This window comes from Rhineura floridana, chromosome 9, assembly GCF_030035675.1.
Source record: "Rhineura floridana isolate rRhiFlo1 chromosome 9, rRhiFlo1.hap2, whole genome shotgun sequence".
NCBI lineage: Eukaryota > Metazoa > Chordata > Lepidosauria > Squamata > Rhineuridae > Rhineura > Rhineura floridana.
Genome location: NC_084488.1, coordinates 88,291,337 through 88,308,338, shown reverse-complemented (window position 1 = coordinate 88,308,338; position 17,002 = coordinate 88,291,337). Strand labels below are relative to the sequence as shown.

Sequence of the window (17,002 nt, the reverse complement as noted above, 5' to 3'; positions counted from 1 at the left end):
TTGGTCCGAGATATGCTTTTAAATAAAAAAAATACTTTCTCTAACATTTAATCACTGGGATTGTCAGGGGCAGGCAGCAGATCAACCCCAGAGATCATCCCAGTGAGGTTCTGCAGTGCATCTGCATACTTTCTCCCATTTGAGTGAGTGATTGACTGCCAGTGTGCTACAGTGGTTAGACTGTCAAACTGGGACCTGAGAGACAAGGGTTCAAATCCCCTCACAGTGTTGTCGTGAGAATAAAACAGAAGGGGGAGAACCATGTTTGTATGCCATGTTGAGCTCCTTGGAGGAGAGGTGGGATGTAACTGTAACAATGCTAACAACAAGAATAACAATTCCTACACAACAAAGCAAAATCTGTACTTAGTAGGTTGGTGGGGGAACAACACTCCAGCAAAGACAAAACCTGCTTTCCACTTCTGACAGTGGGTGGCTTGACTCTTACTGTCAGTGTCCCCACAGTGGGGTGCCTTATAATATACAAGCCCTCCCTCCATTTATGTGCAACCCATTGTAATAATGGGCATTTTGCTAGTAAATGATGTACACATAGAGGTGACAATGGGAATTGCAACAGAATGTTGCAGAGTAGAGAGCTGCTGTTTAGGATTTGTGCTGCTGTTTAGGATTGCAGCTGCTTCCCTCTTCCCTGGGTTTTCTCCCCCCTCCCCAGCAATTGCATTCTGTGGCCATTGAGCATGCTTAATCTTCATGGGGCTGTTTTCTGGGGGGGGGTCCCTTTTCCCATCTTATGAGTTCCCCCCCCCAAAGCTGTTTTGTACTTCTGCAAATCTTGGGGTTCCCCAGAGTGGATGATTTTGTCCTCTTTTGTGTGTGTGGAACCATTTTGGCTACACAAACAGTGATACTCGTGGTCAGAACATCAGAAATATGTGCCACATTCTCAAATGAAAGGAATGAAAACCTAAAGTCAGCAGAAATCACAAATTTATTAATTCTTAAATATATCAGTCAGTTCTTTACCATTATGGCAAGAAATATATATATATACACGGTATCCCATGGTAAAATGCAGTGTTTTGAAAATGACAAAGGATTAGGTGTATAATTCAGTTGGAGTGCAGAGAACTAACTCACATGATTTTTCTCACATCTCAGTGTGGAAGACAGACTTGACCCGAAGTAATATGGCAACACCACATGCTATGGTTAAAAAGTGTAAAAAAAAATGAAAGAAAAAAAAAGAAGTTGCTACACCTAATTTTGTTAAATGTAAATACACTTATACCACCTAAAGCTGCTTCACAAAAGAAGGAATTGATTAATTTAAAAAAAAATAATGCATGAGGCCACTGCCTTTGCACAGATCCCATTGGCTGGTTAATATGGCTCAAGACATTAACTGTAGATGCTTACTTGTTATAAACATTTCTGTGGGTTGTATAATAATAATCAACAGAGAAGATTAAATTTCTCTAACGTATATGTTTACCAGGAACAACATCAAGGTGTAAGGAATAAGGTCAGATCCACTTTTGATTACTGATCAATACAGAGAGGCAGTGGTGGCTGGTGGCCCAGGGTGGATTCCACTGCCCCACTGACATGGAGCCACCAGCCAACAATGCAGAAAGGTGAACGATATACAAATTGGGACCATTTCTGTCTCCTTAAAAATTTCAACCTGCTGCAAGTTGTAAATTACAATTACTAAAAAGAACACTGATCAAAGTATCATGCACTATACAGTATTACAGAAAATTGGTAGCCCCACAGTTAACCAAAGAGAGAACAAAAATATTTAAAAGGGAAAACATATAAATTTCACATTTACACAACAGAATCAATCAATGAGCAATTGAGCAATCTCTTCTAAACGGACACTGAATTTATTTCCTGCTCACTTTGCATGTATATATGTAGCAAGAGGGGCAAGTTAATAAAGCTGCAATAATTATTTTATTACACACTGTTCAAGGACGTTGATAAGCCATGAGAAAATGGATAAATTATGGCAAAAGTATGACAGTATTATTAGAAAACAGATGTTTTCCTGTTAGTTTTTTTCCAAATAACAAATTGCTACAAAGAAAATTAAGACAAGTAAACTCCTGATACTAAGCTTTTAAGGCCTAATTGTCCTAGAGCATCTTGACTAGAGCATCAGTTTAAAAAATCCTCTACAACTTGCTTTAATAAATGTACTGTACACCCATAAAACGATTAAAAAAATTTTCAGTTTACCCTTTTAATCACCAAAACCCATCTCGTATCTATCTATTCACTGCTTTGAAGAAGTATTACTTCAAAATATTTTTTCTTCCCTGCAGTTAGAACTACAAAGCTAAAGAAATAATTATTTTAAAAAAAGTCTTGTTGACCAGACGAGAACAGTGACAGAAACTTCTGGTGAGGTCAAGTCAGGAAATTATGCCATTTTATTTCCAGTTTACATACAGTGACTCATAGCAAAGATGACTCCCCATGACCCAAGCCTACAGAAATGCTTTGGTCTAAAGCCAGGATTTCTAGCCATGTGTCCTACAGTAACAATGTTGTTGTTAGTAGGAATTTCCTTATTTCTACTATGACCAAAGTAACACACAATAGATTTTAAGAACGAATGAGCCAGGAAACAAAAATTGCAAAAATTAAAATAAGGTTAAGTGTTGTTGTTTTTAACCTTCATTTCTGTAGGCGGCACATGAAGATGTTACTCATATTTTGGCATGAGAAGTATACTTTATATATACTCTCACATTTCAGTTCCCTGTCCTGTCTTGTTTTTCCATTTTCCATTTGCATGGAATATCCATCCCCTTCAATGAAGTGCAAACAAAAGGTATCAGTGGAATATACAACAAAATGATGCATCGTAAATGTTATCACATGTAGAAACTTCACAGCTTCATGCACTCAAAGAACATGCATGAAGAGGGCAATGGAGTGGCCAAGTTGGTTGCCAACCAAGTGCAGAGTGCGGAGGACACAATGTGGCACCACTGACATTTAGCTGGGGGGGGAGGGAGGGAGGGAGGGAGAGAGAGAGAGAGAGAGAGAGAGAGAGAGAGAGAGAACAAATTAACATTAATTGCTGAGATATTACTTCTGGGGGTAATTTCTGAGTTTTTTACAAATAAACTAAGATCTTATGTCTGTTTATAAAACACCCTCCCCCCAAATTTTACACATTACTTTTTTTCATATTCAGACCACTATGTATGATACTTTAATTTTTAAACAAAGTAGAAACTGGTCTAAATTGCACATGAGTTCTTTGGGAACAACCAAAAGCATTGGTTATGTTACAGAGCCTTGTTCAATGACAGCGGACTGTGGATTCAGACCAAAAGCTGAGGTGGTGAAGCTATAATCTATTAATTTGAGTGGGGTTCTTTTTGGCTCAGTGACTATTAGTATCGGGGACAGGGAACATATGATCCTCCAAATGTGACTCTATTCCAGCTCCCAACAGCCCCAGCCAACATGGCCAATGATCAGGGATAATGGGAGCTGGGAGTCCAACCACATCTAGAGGCTTCAAGTTCTCCATTCCTGATTTATATCAATAAAAAGGTCAAAGCTCTCTCAAACTGTTCTATAACATCTGTATTCCTGTCAGTCAATCAACATGATAATGATCCCATCAAAACAAACCTGTAAGCAAAGCTTTGTTCTTTGCATGCAATTGTGAATAGCTAATCGCTACTCAAGATTCCACTGTGCAAGACTCTGTAAGGTGTGCCAAAAGTCTGAACACCCTGTTATCCTAGTCAGAGCATCCTGTTGTTTCCAGAGGGCAGATAAGAAAATGATCCTGAGCTCAAATAATTATTTTATTTATTTAAAACTATTTCTAAATAGCTTAGCATTTAAAACTCTGTAAGTTGTATATAAAAATTAGACGCAAAAACAATAAAGCAGAATCATAAAAAGTGCAACATAAAAACCCAGTATAACAGATTTAGTTCTAAATAAAAAAACATTATGAAAACAGGTAAGAACAAGTATTATTCAGTAACAAGAGTCCAATCTTATGAGGTCAGGGACACCCTGGGGAAATTATGCAGTTCTCAGCCTCATCTATTTGGGATCCTGATCCGCAGTAACCCCTTCCCTCTTCCTGGAATGCTCTGGCATTAAATGTGCAGTCGTTTGGTTTGAAAGGCTTGACAGTTATTTATTTATATAGACAGAAGTTGTAGAACAGATGGGCACTACAGCTTTTGATTCATTCTGTTGACTCAATAAAGATGGATTTGTGACCAATTCCCAGCCAAAACGACTATTAGAAACACTGATTTACCACAGCTCAGTGGGTTCAATTCTGCTCTTGAAGTTGTATGCATTCATCATTGCATATTCCAAGAAATGAGTTGCCCTGTTTTCAAAAGCTGATTTGATGCATACTGAGAAAATGACTGGCCTCCCTGCTTGAACATATCAAGTATACCACAAATGCTCTTTACTCCCTTTGAGAAAAAGAGCCTGAAAGACCTAGTGGATAGGAATGTGGGACCTGGAATAGAAAGAAGGGGATTCAAACCCCCATTTGGAAATCATCAGTGTATTTTCTATTGGAATGGGAAAGTGGAAGAGCTACGTGGATGGGCAGGGAGACAGAATGGAATGAAGAACTACTAGACTTACAGAGCAATCCAAATCCCATGTACTAGGCTGGGGGGGGGCGGGGAGGAGCTGGATAGGGTGGTGGTACCCAGTCTGCCTACCTCTCACTGGAGAGTGATGCCAGCACCACTCCACCAGCATGGAGCAGCTCCAGCATTACTCTACTGGCATGGAGTTTCTCCTTCTGTCCGCTGAATGTGTGAATGGGTCAGTCAGCAGAAAGCCTTAAAATGGGACAGTCTAGGGGCAATTTGGGATCCACCTGCCCTCCTACCTTCCACCCTAGCCAGCATGCTCAGCAGGGCTAGGGCTGTGGCTGTGGCCCTGCTACTCTGCTAAGCCCTGCTGGGCAGCAGGTTAGGTTTGCACCCTAAGTGGGGGTCTGGCCATACCTCTGTGGTAGAACATGTGTTTGGCATTCAAAAGACCCCAGGTTTAATTCCCAGCTTCTCCAGGAATAGCTGGGAAACACTCCCTGCCTGAAATGCTGGAGAGCCACTGCCAGGCAGCGCAGACAATACCAACTAAGATGGAGAAATGTTGTAAGGCAGATTGTATGCTCTGGACACCTGAAAGATCGTCTCGCCCCTTAGATACCCAGTCGATCACTGCATTCTGAAGGTGAGAGCCACCTGCAGATACCATCTCATCAGGAGATCCATTCCACACAACACAGGAATCAGGCCTGTAGGGGTGTGGCACCTACCCTTTGGAATTTCCCCCCCTTAAATATTAGACAGTCACCATCTCTATTGTCTTTTTGGTGCCTGCCAAAGACCTTCCTCTTTCAACAAGCCTTTTTTATGCAGAGACCTTATGCCATTCTGCATCTGTATTGGAATTGTTTTTTTTAAGTTCTTTTGTTTTTAAGCCAATTTTAATGCTTTATCTTTGTGGGCTGCCCTGGGCTCCCTTTGGGAGGAAGGGCAGTATATAAATTGAATAAATATTCAAATGGATAGACAGGCAACAATACAAAAATGAGAATCCTTTACTCACTTGATAGGTACTGTTGGTGATCCTGAACGGTGAAAGTGAACATTCTGCCATTTTCCATCACGGCGGTGCCAGACCCGCGTCTCTTCTGACTGCATAGTCTTTGGCATTCCACTTCCATCCATGTACTGAGTCAGCCGTATGTAGGCAATGCAGGCAGCATCATCCCCAACAAGGTGGACATGAGGATTCAGAATAATGGTGTGGACTGGCTTGCTGCTTTTAGACAAAGCTAGGGAGTGTAATTGCACACTGTATAAAACTCTTACTGCACAAATAGGGTACAGTCCTCAAACTTGTGGGCATACTTAAAATCCTTTTCAAATAAACAGGCCCTCAGCACTAAATGGGGAGTTGAATGGACTGAAAGCATATTCTGTAGTAGCATTAGTTAATGTGTTACATTCTTTATTATTTACTTATTACATTTATATACCGCTCCATAGCCAAAGCTCTCCGGGCGTTTACAGCAATTAAAAACATTAAAAACAAACATTATGATCGAATTTTGTAGGGGGAGAGATATTAAATGAAAATAACGCAGGCCCTTGGCCTGAAAAAAGTTCCAGTGTTAAATGTTTGAATGCATTTAATGTATCTGCTTTTTGTTATTTAAACAACTGCCGTGGGGCAGCAGTGATCAGGACTGGAGAATGTGGCATGTTGACGGGGCTTAACCTGTTTCCTTGTGCTCTGGTCCCAATAAAATCCACTGCCCTCCTCTCTCCAATTGTTATTTCTGCTGGGAGGGAAGCTGAGAAATATATATATATATATATATATATATATATATATATATATATATATATATATAAAACTAAAGACTATTTGGCTGAAGGGGTGAGCAGATTCAGCTACCTTATTTATTTGTAAAGAAAATTTCCCCTTGAGGAAAATTGGTGTTTGTTCAAAATATGGTAGGAATTTAAAATACCCCCTTTTTTGTGTCTATGCAATTGGTGCTGTTTTATCCAAAGGTTAGAATGCCAACACGAGTGATGGGGGGCAAAGAGGGAACAAAGGAGGAGGGTGGAAAATTATTGGCCAAGACAGAAACACATTTCCCACCACTAGGAATGGGAGAAAAATTTGATTCTGTTCATATTTCAAGACGTATCTATCAAATTTGCACTTTCTGAAACAACCCATCCTTTGAAATTCACACTTCTTCAAATTTTGCAATGCAGTTTGCCAACCAATGTTTACAAAAATGCATATGTTAGGGAAAAGTGTGCATAAAAGTGAACATAGTGAAAATAACGTATTAACATGCGTTTCATTAGGATAAATTGTCTGCAAAAATGTGTATGTTAGTTGAAACTGCCTACAAAAATGTGTTTATTAGGAGAAATTCACAATAAAATGCTGGAGAATTTTCATGAGGACTTTTTTAAAAAAAAAATTACAGATTGCTGCAGAAATGTGGAGAACTGAATTTAAGACTGGAAAAATGAGAAACCAAGAGAACTGAAATTGACAGATCTTTCCATCCCTATCCACTACACACAATGGGCTGTCTCCAGGCATGCAAATGCAAGAGCTGTTTTTTGCCACACTTACATGACATCATTATAAAGAAGTAAAAAGCTATTTATACTGTAATTTACGGCTTAGTGTATTGTTATCTAAAGAGGAACACTGTGTTTAGCTTGCTTGTTGATATACGGTGAGGGAACATGTGCTTCCCTTAGTAAATATGAAGCTTGTGTTCCTTTTACCTGGCTCAGGCACTGAATCTTTAAAGGAGATTTATACGTCTCAGCACAGTACAAACAAGCAACCCTTATGAGACACTGCTGCGTTTCCAACGCTTTTAACAATAGAATAGTCTCAAAGACTAAGCTGATGCTAAGGAGGCAACGAGATTCACTAAAGAAATGTGTCAGAGTTATTTCAAATGAGATTATAGGAGGAGCCACGGGGATCTCTTCAGGAGTTATTGTCTAATAAATAGGCCTTCCCGTCCCTTTAGCTAGTAAAAAAGTAAATGAAAAATCAATACGAAGTGAGCAAAGAGACTTAACTCCAGTGTATAAAATGTACAGATCTAAATTGGCATCAACCCATTAGTTCTTTACAAATGGCTGCTTTTATGGACTCCAAACTATATGCAACATCTCACATTCTACTTAAGAGGGACAGTAACTGAACCTTTTTTAAATTAAACCGATACTACTAATGCTGCCCATTTATTAAACCTAAAGGCCTCAGAGTCTGTTCAGTCATAATACTGTATGCATTCCTGCATTGAGCAGGGGGTTGGACTTCATGGCCTTATAGGCCCCTTCCAACTCTTACTATTCCACATGTTACTTTACACATGATTTTCATGTGATGTTTTGGCACAGTAACCCCTCCATGAAATGATTTAATCACATCTGTTTTCCACAGTGTCTGTGTTTGGCTGTCACAGCACACACAATAAACCATGGCTTATTGTGATGGGGAAACGCCTAGCCTTTTGCTGGCTTGTGTGCTCCTCCCTCTTACCATGCTCCTCTAGCATGGCTGAGGAGTGGTATGGAAGTGCTCACTTCTGTGTTTGATTAACCACAGCCTGTCACATCTTTGAAATTATGGATAATTTAACTATGGTTTCTTTGAACAAATCAACTTCAACTCATGGTTTATGAAACTGGGGGAGGGATGTCACCGCATTGTTATGGTCAGATCATTTTATTTATTTATTTATTATTTGATTTATATCCCGCCCTTCGTCCCAGCAGGAGCTTCACTTCCTGGTGAAGTTTGGACTTATGACTGCAATTCTCCCATGCAGAGGTACTGGATAGATTAAGATAGTCTTCCCCCAGAGACTACTGGAATCCATTGGATTCCTGAATGCCCTTGGGGGGGGGGTTCTTGTAGATAGAGCAGGTGACCCTGCTGAAGCCTTTGTCATGCGGCAGAACATTGACAATATTAGCCAAGTGCTATCTCTGTTGTCTTTTCGAAGTGTACGGAAAACCTTACACTTTCCTTTTAAGTACAAATCTTATCCCGAACTGCATCTGTGTTGGAATTGTTTTTAAGATGTTTTATAGACATTTTTAGTGTTTTGTTGTTTCCTGCCCTGGGCTATTTCTAGGAGGAAGGGCAAGATATTGATTAATTAATTACATATTGTCTGCTGAGGCTTAAAATCTTTGTTGAGCATGTTGTTGCAAGGCAGTGGAATGTATGCTGCAACTGTTGCTTCCCCACTCCCATTGTAAATTACTCAGCTATTTTAGTCTACCATAGTCTACCACAGAGATCCAGTGTTGCAGGGGAAGGGAATCTGTAGTCCTCTGGATATTGCTGGGACTCCAGTTCCTTTTCATTCCAGCCAGCGTGTCAGTGCTCAAGGATGATGGGGAACGTAGTTCAGCAATATATAGAACACCACTGGTTTCAAATGTCAGACTAGGACTAGAGAGACTCAGGTTCAAGTTCCTGCTCAACCATGAGACTTACTAGTCAACAGTAGGCCAGTCACTCTCTCTCTCAGCCTAACCTACTGCACAGGGTTGTAATAAATGAATGGTACATTCCAAGAACATATTTCATTTGGAGAAGGTGACTGAAGGTGCTTTATGAAGCTAAACAGCCATCTTCCAAGCCTAGCCTACTTCACAGGGTTGTAGAGAGCCTGCCGCCAAGAGTTCTATCCATGGTACAAATGCAATAGATATATAAGAGAATAAATTCTTTAATCCACAAGCACTTCCTCCAGTATACTGGGGCATTGTCAGTTTTCTGCTGTGGTGGGGGACACAGGCAACTTGCTGTAGCTTATGTCTTTATAGTCAGAGCTCTTTTCAGATGCTATAATATGGTTAAATTAACACAAAGAGGTTGAAAGGGAAGCATTGCAGAAGCAGACTTCCAATACACAGAGAAGCATCTCTGCACAAAGGTGAATTTCAGAGATTAAAACAAACATGCTTAGGTCAGGGGCAAAACCTGCAGTTGTGAGCCACGTTCCTCTATGTATGCATGCTCATTTCACCTTATAACAGCTGAAAAAGGGGACAGATGCTCCTGAAGAGTAATCATCCTATGTAGTCTGAAACATAGAAGGTCATTACAGGCCTCTCCATCCCCTATATGGCACTCTCATGTACTGCTTCAGAGGCATCCATATTATTCAATCTAGAGGCAGGGACCATGGCTCAGTGGTAGAGCACATGCTCGGTATGCAGAAGGGTGCAGGTTCAGTTCCAGGTATCTCCAGTTATAAAGGATTAGGCAACACCTGATTCAAATTTATAAGCAGATTTCATATGTTGTAGGGGATGATGAAAGGAGTTTCACATTTACTAGAAATGAGTGCAGTATTTCCAACAACTGGAGCCTGTCATGTCCCAGGTAAACAATGGCACAAATTGTTTGAATTACCATTACCTAAATAGGCAGCTATGAGTACCTGGCATATGCTGGGGGGTAAAGAAAGGCCGGGGAAGGAACTGGCAATCCCACCCCATATATACAGTCTGCCTAGTAAACGTCACAAGACGTCACCCTAAGAGTCGGAAACGACTCGCACTACAAGTGCGGGGACACCTTTACCTTTTTTAAATAGGCAACTCAGCTTCACAGCAGTTATCTAAAATTATTAGTTTGAAAGGCATAAACATCAGAAAGAAAACATACCATTCTCAAAATAAAACCGGTGGAAGTCCATTCCCTCTACAAGATTTCCCAAAGCTTCAGGTTCAAATGAGGTAAGGCCTGGATCACAGATCTTCCTGTAGGCCAGGAGGGAGAACATAGTCATTGCAATAGCTTATTCCAACAAGATTAATGATCCATCACTTGCTGAAGAATGGCAAATATGAGACTGGTTGGTAGTTATCCAACATAGCGAGGTCAAGAGAGGTGTGTGTGTGTGTGTGTAAAAGAATGTCTCATAACAGCCATCTTAAGGCTAGATAGGGCAATGCCTTCCTCTCTTCTTACCCACTCGAGCAAGCTTCCTCTGGCTGCTTCAATGAGTCAGAACAGGCAAAAGCTCAAGAGCCCAAAGACAAAATTGCTCTGTACAGAGCCAAACCCTTGCTTAAGAAAAGCCTGCTGGATCAAGCCAAAGTTCACATAGCTGTACACTCTCCTCACAGTGCCTAACCGGGTGCCCATGGGAAGCCCAGGAGCAGAACCTGAGTGCAAGAGGGCTCTCCCCACCTGTGATTCCAAGCAACCAATGTTCAGAGACAGACAGAGGAGGTAGAACAACCAGCCTGTATTTTTTATGCTGACACACTGAGGCTCTTCAAGGCCTTTCTCTAGCCGTTCTCTCTGGGACTTCAGAATGCAAAACATGTGCTCTACTATGGAGCACATTAGGATTATTTTATTAACTGTCTATGAATGAACATTTAATGAATTCTTCGTTCTCCTATCTGTGAAGACCAGGCACTGGATATAGCCTTTACCATTTGTACCCCATGTCATGAAACATAAAATGCAACTTACGTGTAGGCTTCGAAATCCCCATTATTGATAGCTTCAATCAGCTGCTCAGTAACTTTGATAATCTCCTGCTTACGAGCTGAATACAAGATAGACATGAATAAGATGACACATAAGAGGTATAGCACAGTGCAATGGAAAGCAGCAGAACAAAAGACTGGCAGAGTAATGTAAAGTTGAAACCACTGAAAATTTTCCACAATCGATGTGATTGCCATTCATTCACAGATGCTTCTTTTCTCCTCCTCCCTCCCACCCCTTCCCACGGTGAGAAGAGTGAAGTTGCTGAGTGGCCTTGGCACATTTTGCTGTTTGCAGAGATACAAAGCACATGTCAGTGATCTGTGATGCATATATTTTCTATCTGAAAGGACCTTTGTAATTTATAAACTTTTCCAGAGAAAACTGTAAAGGAAACAAGTTGGCATTATATGAACAATCCTTTGCAGAATCACATGAATCTAGCAGAATATGCCACTTGAGCCCGATTCTCCCAACTGTGCATGCCATTCAGTTTCATTCTCCATGACTCTAGCTTTTCTATAACTTCAAAGATGGGATGTAAGCATTTCCTACAACCTAATCATTAGGAAATATCTGTAAACTATCAAGATGCCCACAAAATGGTGGGACTGCTATGGAAACATGGCCATAAAGATACATGAGTAGGTCAGCATCCATCAAAACTTCCTGGGTGACTTTGTTTCATGTTTGTTTCACTGGCACCATTCCTTTCTTCATTCCATTATCTCTGCCTTTGTCACTCAGCTGTGCTTCTAGACAGCAGCTTTGCTGGTTGCTGCTCTAATCTACTACCGATCCAGACTGTTCTGGGCAGCCCACCTGATTCACAGGTCTCACAAATAGCATAGGCAGTGGTTATTTATGATGCACCTGGATAGGTGGCAGCAGGGCTCACAGGCCTAGCTATGGCATAAAGCAGGTGTGGAAACCTTTGGCCCTCAAGATGCTGCTGAACTACAACTTCCATCATTCCTGGCCATTGGTCCTGCTTGCTGGTGTAGATGGGAGCTGTAGGTCAGAAACATCTTGAGGGCCAAAGGTTCCCCAGCCCTGGCAGAAAGTCAGTCTGATGTTCCGGTGCATTCCTTTGGTATCATGCTGCTCCCAGCTTCCCATATTAGACTCAAGGCATAGCTATGTAAAGCATGGGAGTTGCATATAAAGTGGGCATTAGAGCAGCTGTAACCTGCAGTTCAGATTCAGGCAGCTCAGCCACCACTCCTAGGAACCAATGGAAACCTTGAGCCTCGGTTGCTTATTGATAAAAACAAGAATCACAGTGACTTACCTTCTAAATTTTGTACACATTTAAGACAACATTTTGATTTTTGATTTGTATATTCAAAAGCCCCCCCCAGCTCCTGGAACTGAGATATAGGTCATCTGGGTAGATTATATCAGCTTGCCTTGTTCTTTAGATGCTTTGTAGTATAAATTCTTATTTGTGCATAGTAAACCAGCAGCAATACAGTATCTGTTGATACTGTTCCCTCTCTGCCTTACTTCCAATGTACTCAAGGGTAGCATTCTTATTTCATAGGACGGATGTCTCACACTCAGTTTGCAGTACCCCCTGCCACAGTATAGAAATTCCAGAAAGCCAGAGGTTAGGAGATCACTTTTAAAAGGAACATTGTGAACAGTGTCTCTCAACCTAATTCAGTTTGTGGCAATAAATGAATCATGCTTATATTTCTGTGTCTTTAACTGCATGTATTTTTGATAAAACTGCATCCGCTCACCTGATCACAACAACACAAAGTACATCAGCCAGGAACATCTGCAGTCTTACAACCCCAGTAAATAAGATTAAGGAAGGCTTACTGCTGCTGTACACACCCATGACTGTATGTTTGCATCAAAGATGGCATCATTCCTTTCAGCAGTCACCACATCTACGGAAGGACATTTCAAAGCACAATAGGGGTTTGGCAGGAGAAGAGATGATTAAGTATGCTGCTTTCTAACTTATTTGTCAAGTATCTGCACACTAAACAGACTGCAGCTCAGAGCACATCCATGAAACGGCGCTGTATGTTCCAGCTGAATAGGTATAGACCACCAAGAAGGTTAATTTCTTTCATATCTAAGAAAAATATGGAAGTCTTGTGGATCTAAAAGAATTGCTTCTGCTACAAGCAGCACAGTATATGGTTATACGAGAAAGTTCCCTCTTTCGCCCGTTTGAGTCATTGGAAAGCTAACCTAAGAGCATTATGAGAACAATCAAGAACTTGAAACAACAAACACAAGTAACAGAAATGGTTCTTCACTTGTGCTGAATGCAGCTATGGCTTTCTACAGAGGTGTAAGATTACCTGTAGAAAATATGACCAAAAGTAAAGGGACTGGTCCAGGAAATAAAAAAAGTTCAGAGGGGTTTGAGAAAGGCCTTCAGCAGCGTATGACCTCTGGGGTTGCTTCAAAAGAAATATGATCAAAACAGACCCAGCTTTCAATGTCTTTCTTGCCAATTGTCCAATCTAAACAGACAGGATATATTGGAGCAATAAAAAGGCATCATATCCTTTCTACCTGGGGATATCTTTTCTCATCCTTGCAGTTCTCTTCCAGTTTCTTAACTTTTTGTTTTGTATTTCAAAGCTCTAAACTGAACACCAGCTTGTTTTCCCATCCCAACTCTTTCACATTTGTACATATTGTGCTTCATTTAATCACCAGATGATTCCCCCCCTTGTGTATAAGACTTCTTCAGCAATCCTGAAGGCAGCTACACATGCTCACCAATGACATACTTTACAAGTTACAAGCTTTCCTACATTATTGGCAAGAAACATGTATTGACTTCTACCGAGATGTGCAACCATGCTCAGATTCTCAGGTTCTGTACCATGTACGATACTCAATGTTAGGTATTACAAAGAGGTACTGCATTAGGTGGGGTGACAATTAGAAAGCCAACTGAAGGCTAGCTCAGACATAAGTATTAGGGCAAGAGTGGGGAACCTATGGCCCTCCAGATGTTATTGGATTCCAGCTCTCATCAGTCCCAGCCGGCATGGCCAAAGGTCAGAGTTGATGGGCTACAGCCCAGGAACAATAAGAGGGCCACAGTTTCCCAACACCTGTACTAGAAGACAGTCTACTGTCTGTATACCTTGATGTTTATATCATTGACCTCTTATAGGAGACACAGGGTTGGATCTAAAATTGTTGCTCTGTTCATATCCATTCTTGGAGAAGGTGAGTTGTGATCATGGATGCGGTCTTTCTGTGAGCACAATTTCCCTTCAGTGAGTAGAAGGAGTGTCTATGAACAGAGTGACAACATTGGATCCAACCCAAAGTTAGCAGGGGCATCACTACTGGGGTGCAGAGGGTGCGGACCGCACCCGGGTGACACCCTGAGGGGGGTGACACCCAGAGCTGCCCCGCGCCAACTCCTCCTCGGCGGCGGGCGGGCGAGACCAAAAGCAGGTGCCCGCTCGCTGGCGGTGAAGCCAGGACAGGCCTCCCACCGCCAGCCTGGAGCGCGTGGTGCGTGTGAGTGTGTGCACGCAAGACCAGCCACCCCCGTCCATGCACCCGGGAGGGCACGCGCCAGAGGTCCGCACTCCCGCTAGTGACGCTGCTGAAAGTTAGTTCATCGCAACATCTCTGAAATCAGAGACATGCACCATACATATTTCTGGCTGCCTCTTGGTCTTGGAATTATGAATTCACATGAGTGTGCCATCAACATTCACAACCAAACCTCAGACAGACTAAACTTTTCTGAAGGCATGGAATTAAATCTGCATACAAGTCCATGAACTCTGGCTTAATTGATGAGTGTATTAGTTTGCTAGTTGTGCACATGCAACCAATTCAGTCCCACTCTTATGAACCAGAGCAAGAAGGAATGACCTGCCCACATATATGATGGTAGCAAATTTGTCTTAGGATGGAAGGTGGACTGAGTTGGCAACTTCTGCAAATAGACCAGAGAACTCAATTTTACTGTTCAGATTCTCAGTTGAGCAGCTGGGTGATCGGCAAGCTTTATCTAAAACTCACCAAAGCTCAAAGGGAAAACTACTCGATACTTAATTTTTGGAATCTAAAATAAATCCCAAATATTATTTTGTTTTAGCATAATCCCTCATTTCACTTTATATTCTCGTGATACTAGAAATGCTTGTGTGTTACAATTAAGTCCTTGGAAGGGATGGGGAAGGAACAGGCCAGAGAAGGGTGTTGCATTTTAACCCAAATTCCTAAAGAGTCTGTACACGCATGCAAGTATGCAAGAAGAGGTTGAAGATGGAGAGGAAATTTAGAACAGTTTCATGCTGCAGCAACTCTTTCCTATGTCCACATATAGACTTCCTAGAAGCTTATAATCCAGTCCATTACCCTCTCCAAGGAAGGCTGCCACAAGTCACTGCACCAGAAGACCAAACAAAACTGTGTACCTGGCTAATCTGCACGAAAGCTTTACTTGGAAAAAAAATCAGGTAACAATGATTCAAGTTCAATAAGAACAATACTTATTATTCAGATCAGATTTTAGTTCATATTGAAGAGAAGAGGCTTTTTTTTGGGGGGGGGGTTAAAATAAAAGAAGCCAGAGACATTTCTTTACTGTGTTTTGAATGACTTTATGGTGATCCTAAACACTTAAGCTGTCATCTCTAAAGTCATATTACTTTCCATTGTCTGCTGCTCCAAGTGATTCACTGTGATTCACTCATTAATGATCTGGCAGGAGTTTTAAGACAGCTGATTCTCTCTTCAGTTTCCTAAGAAGAAAAGATTCTCCCAATGCTCATTGCATGCCTAATGAAAATGCAATCGCCTCATGCCCTAATAGACAGAAAAATGAGAAACAGTGATGTCAGCAAATGGACTATCTGCTATCCAAATACACTAATGGATACACATACCTCCCAACTGTTACTGTTTACCCATACTAGGATGCCAGGCACTTTGCCATATGCAATTTTTTTTATCGTTAATATTTCCCACATACTTCAAAGCTAATTTCAGCATTAGATATCAGCTGTCAGGTGGTGGCCTGACATTACCATCACTTATGGACATTCAAAGATGCCTACTATTGAATTATTGTTGCAGCAAAAGTACCGCCATGTTTATTTTTCCTGATACTCCATCACTGAGGGCCAATGCATACACTGGGTGACCACATGAAGAGCACTTTAAATTACTCCACATGGAAGCTCTAAACATGTTACTAACTGTGTGGCAGCTCACCATGCAGATCAGTTGATTTTGACCATGCCACTTGAATCCAAAAAGAAAGCACATGCCCACAGCCACTGCACATTAATAGAGCAACATGGAAAAACAGCTCTCCTGTGGCAGAATTTAAAGTGTCCAACCATGCGGCAGCTGTAACATGTAATCCATGCTTCTTGTTCAAGGAAGGGTTAAGATTGTGAAAAAGGATGTATCTGCACAGGAGCTTTCTGCCTGGCATTTTTATTCTAATGAATTCAGAACATACAAAGCTACTTTATATGGAGTCAGACCATTGGTCCATCTGGCTGTCCAGTATCTTACACAAGAGTCTTTTCGAGTCCTACGTGGAGATGCCAGAGATAAACCCAGGACTATCTGTATGCAAAGCATGTGTTCTACCCCTGAGCCACAACCCATTCTCAAAAAAAGAGAAAGTATAGTATTGAAAGAAGAAGAAACATGACAGAGAATGGGGTACCTGGAACTGACACTGTTCCTATGGGATTCCACCCATCTGTAGTTCAGGTGATTTTTTTGGGGGGGGGATGTTACAGCTGAGCATAGGCTGCTTCATAATAACCAGACAATTGACATAGGGTTAGGGTTCAGTGGTGGCTGGTGCCCATCGAGACTGATAGGGAGGAAGGCAGAGAAACAAACAGTAGGTGGAGCCAGAGTGAATGAAAAGCAGGGCCAAATAGTTCTGCTTTGGCCCTATCCTCTTCCCTACTGAGTT

General features: G+C 41.4%; 1 protein-coding gene across 7 annotated transcripts in view; it reads right to left on the bottom strand.

The window, feature by feature from the left end:
* Nucleotides 1-934: 934 nt before the first annotated feature.
* CAMK2D (calcium/calmodulin dependent protein kinase II delta) overlaps nt 935-17,002 on the bottom strand; it is a 208,945-nt gene continuing 192,877 nt past the window's right edge. For 6 of the 7 annotated variants that reach the window (XM_061585327.1, XM_061585328.1, XM_061585324.1 and 3 more), the window contains 3 exons: nt 11,044-11,119; nt 10,225-10,319; nt 5,589-5,821 (listed from right to left, as the gene is read on the bottom strand). In XM_061585327.1, coding sequence (XP_061441311.1) covers nt 5,589-5,821; nt 10,225-10,319; nt 11,044-11,119 — 404 coding nt within the window. Of the gene's footprint in view, nt 2,978-5,588; nt 5,822-10,224; nt 10,320-11,043; nt 11,120-17,002 lie in introns of those variants that run through there. The other variant, XM_061585323.1, reaches the window with a different exon arrangement.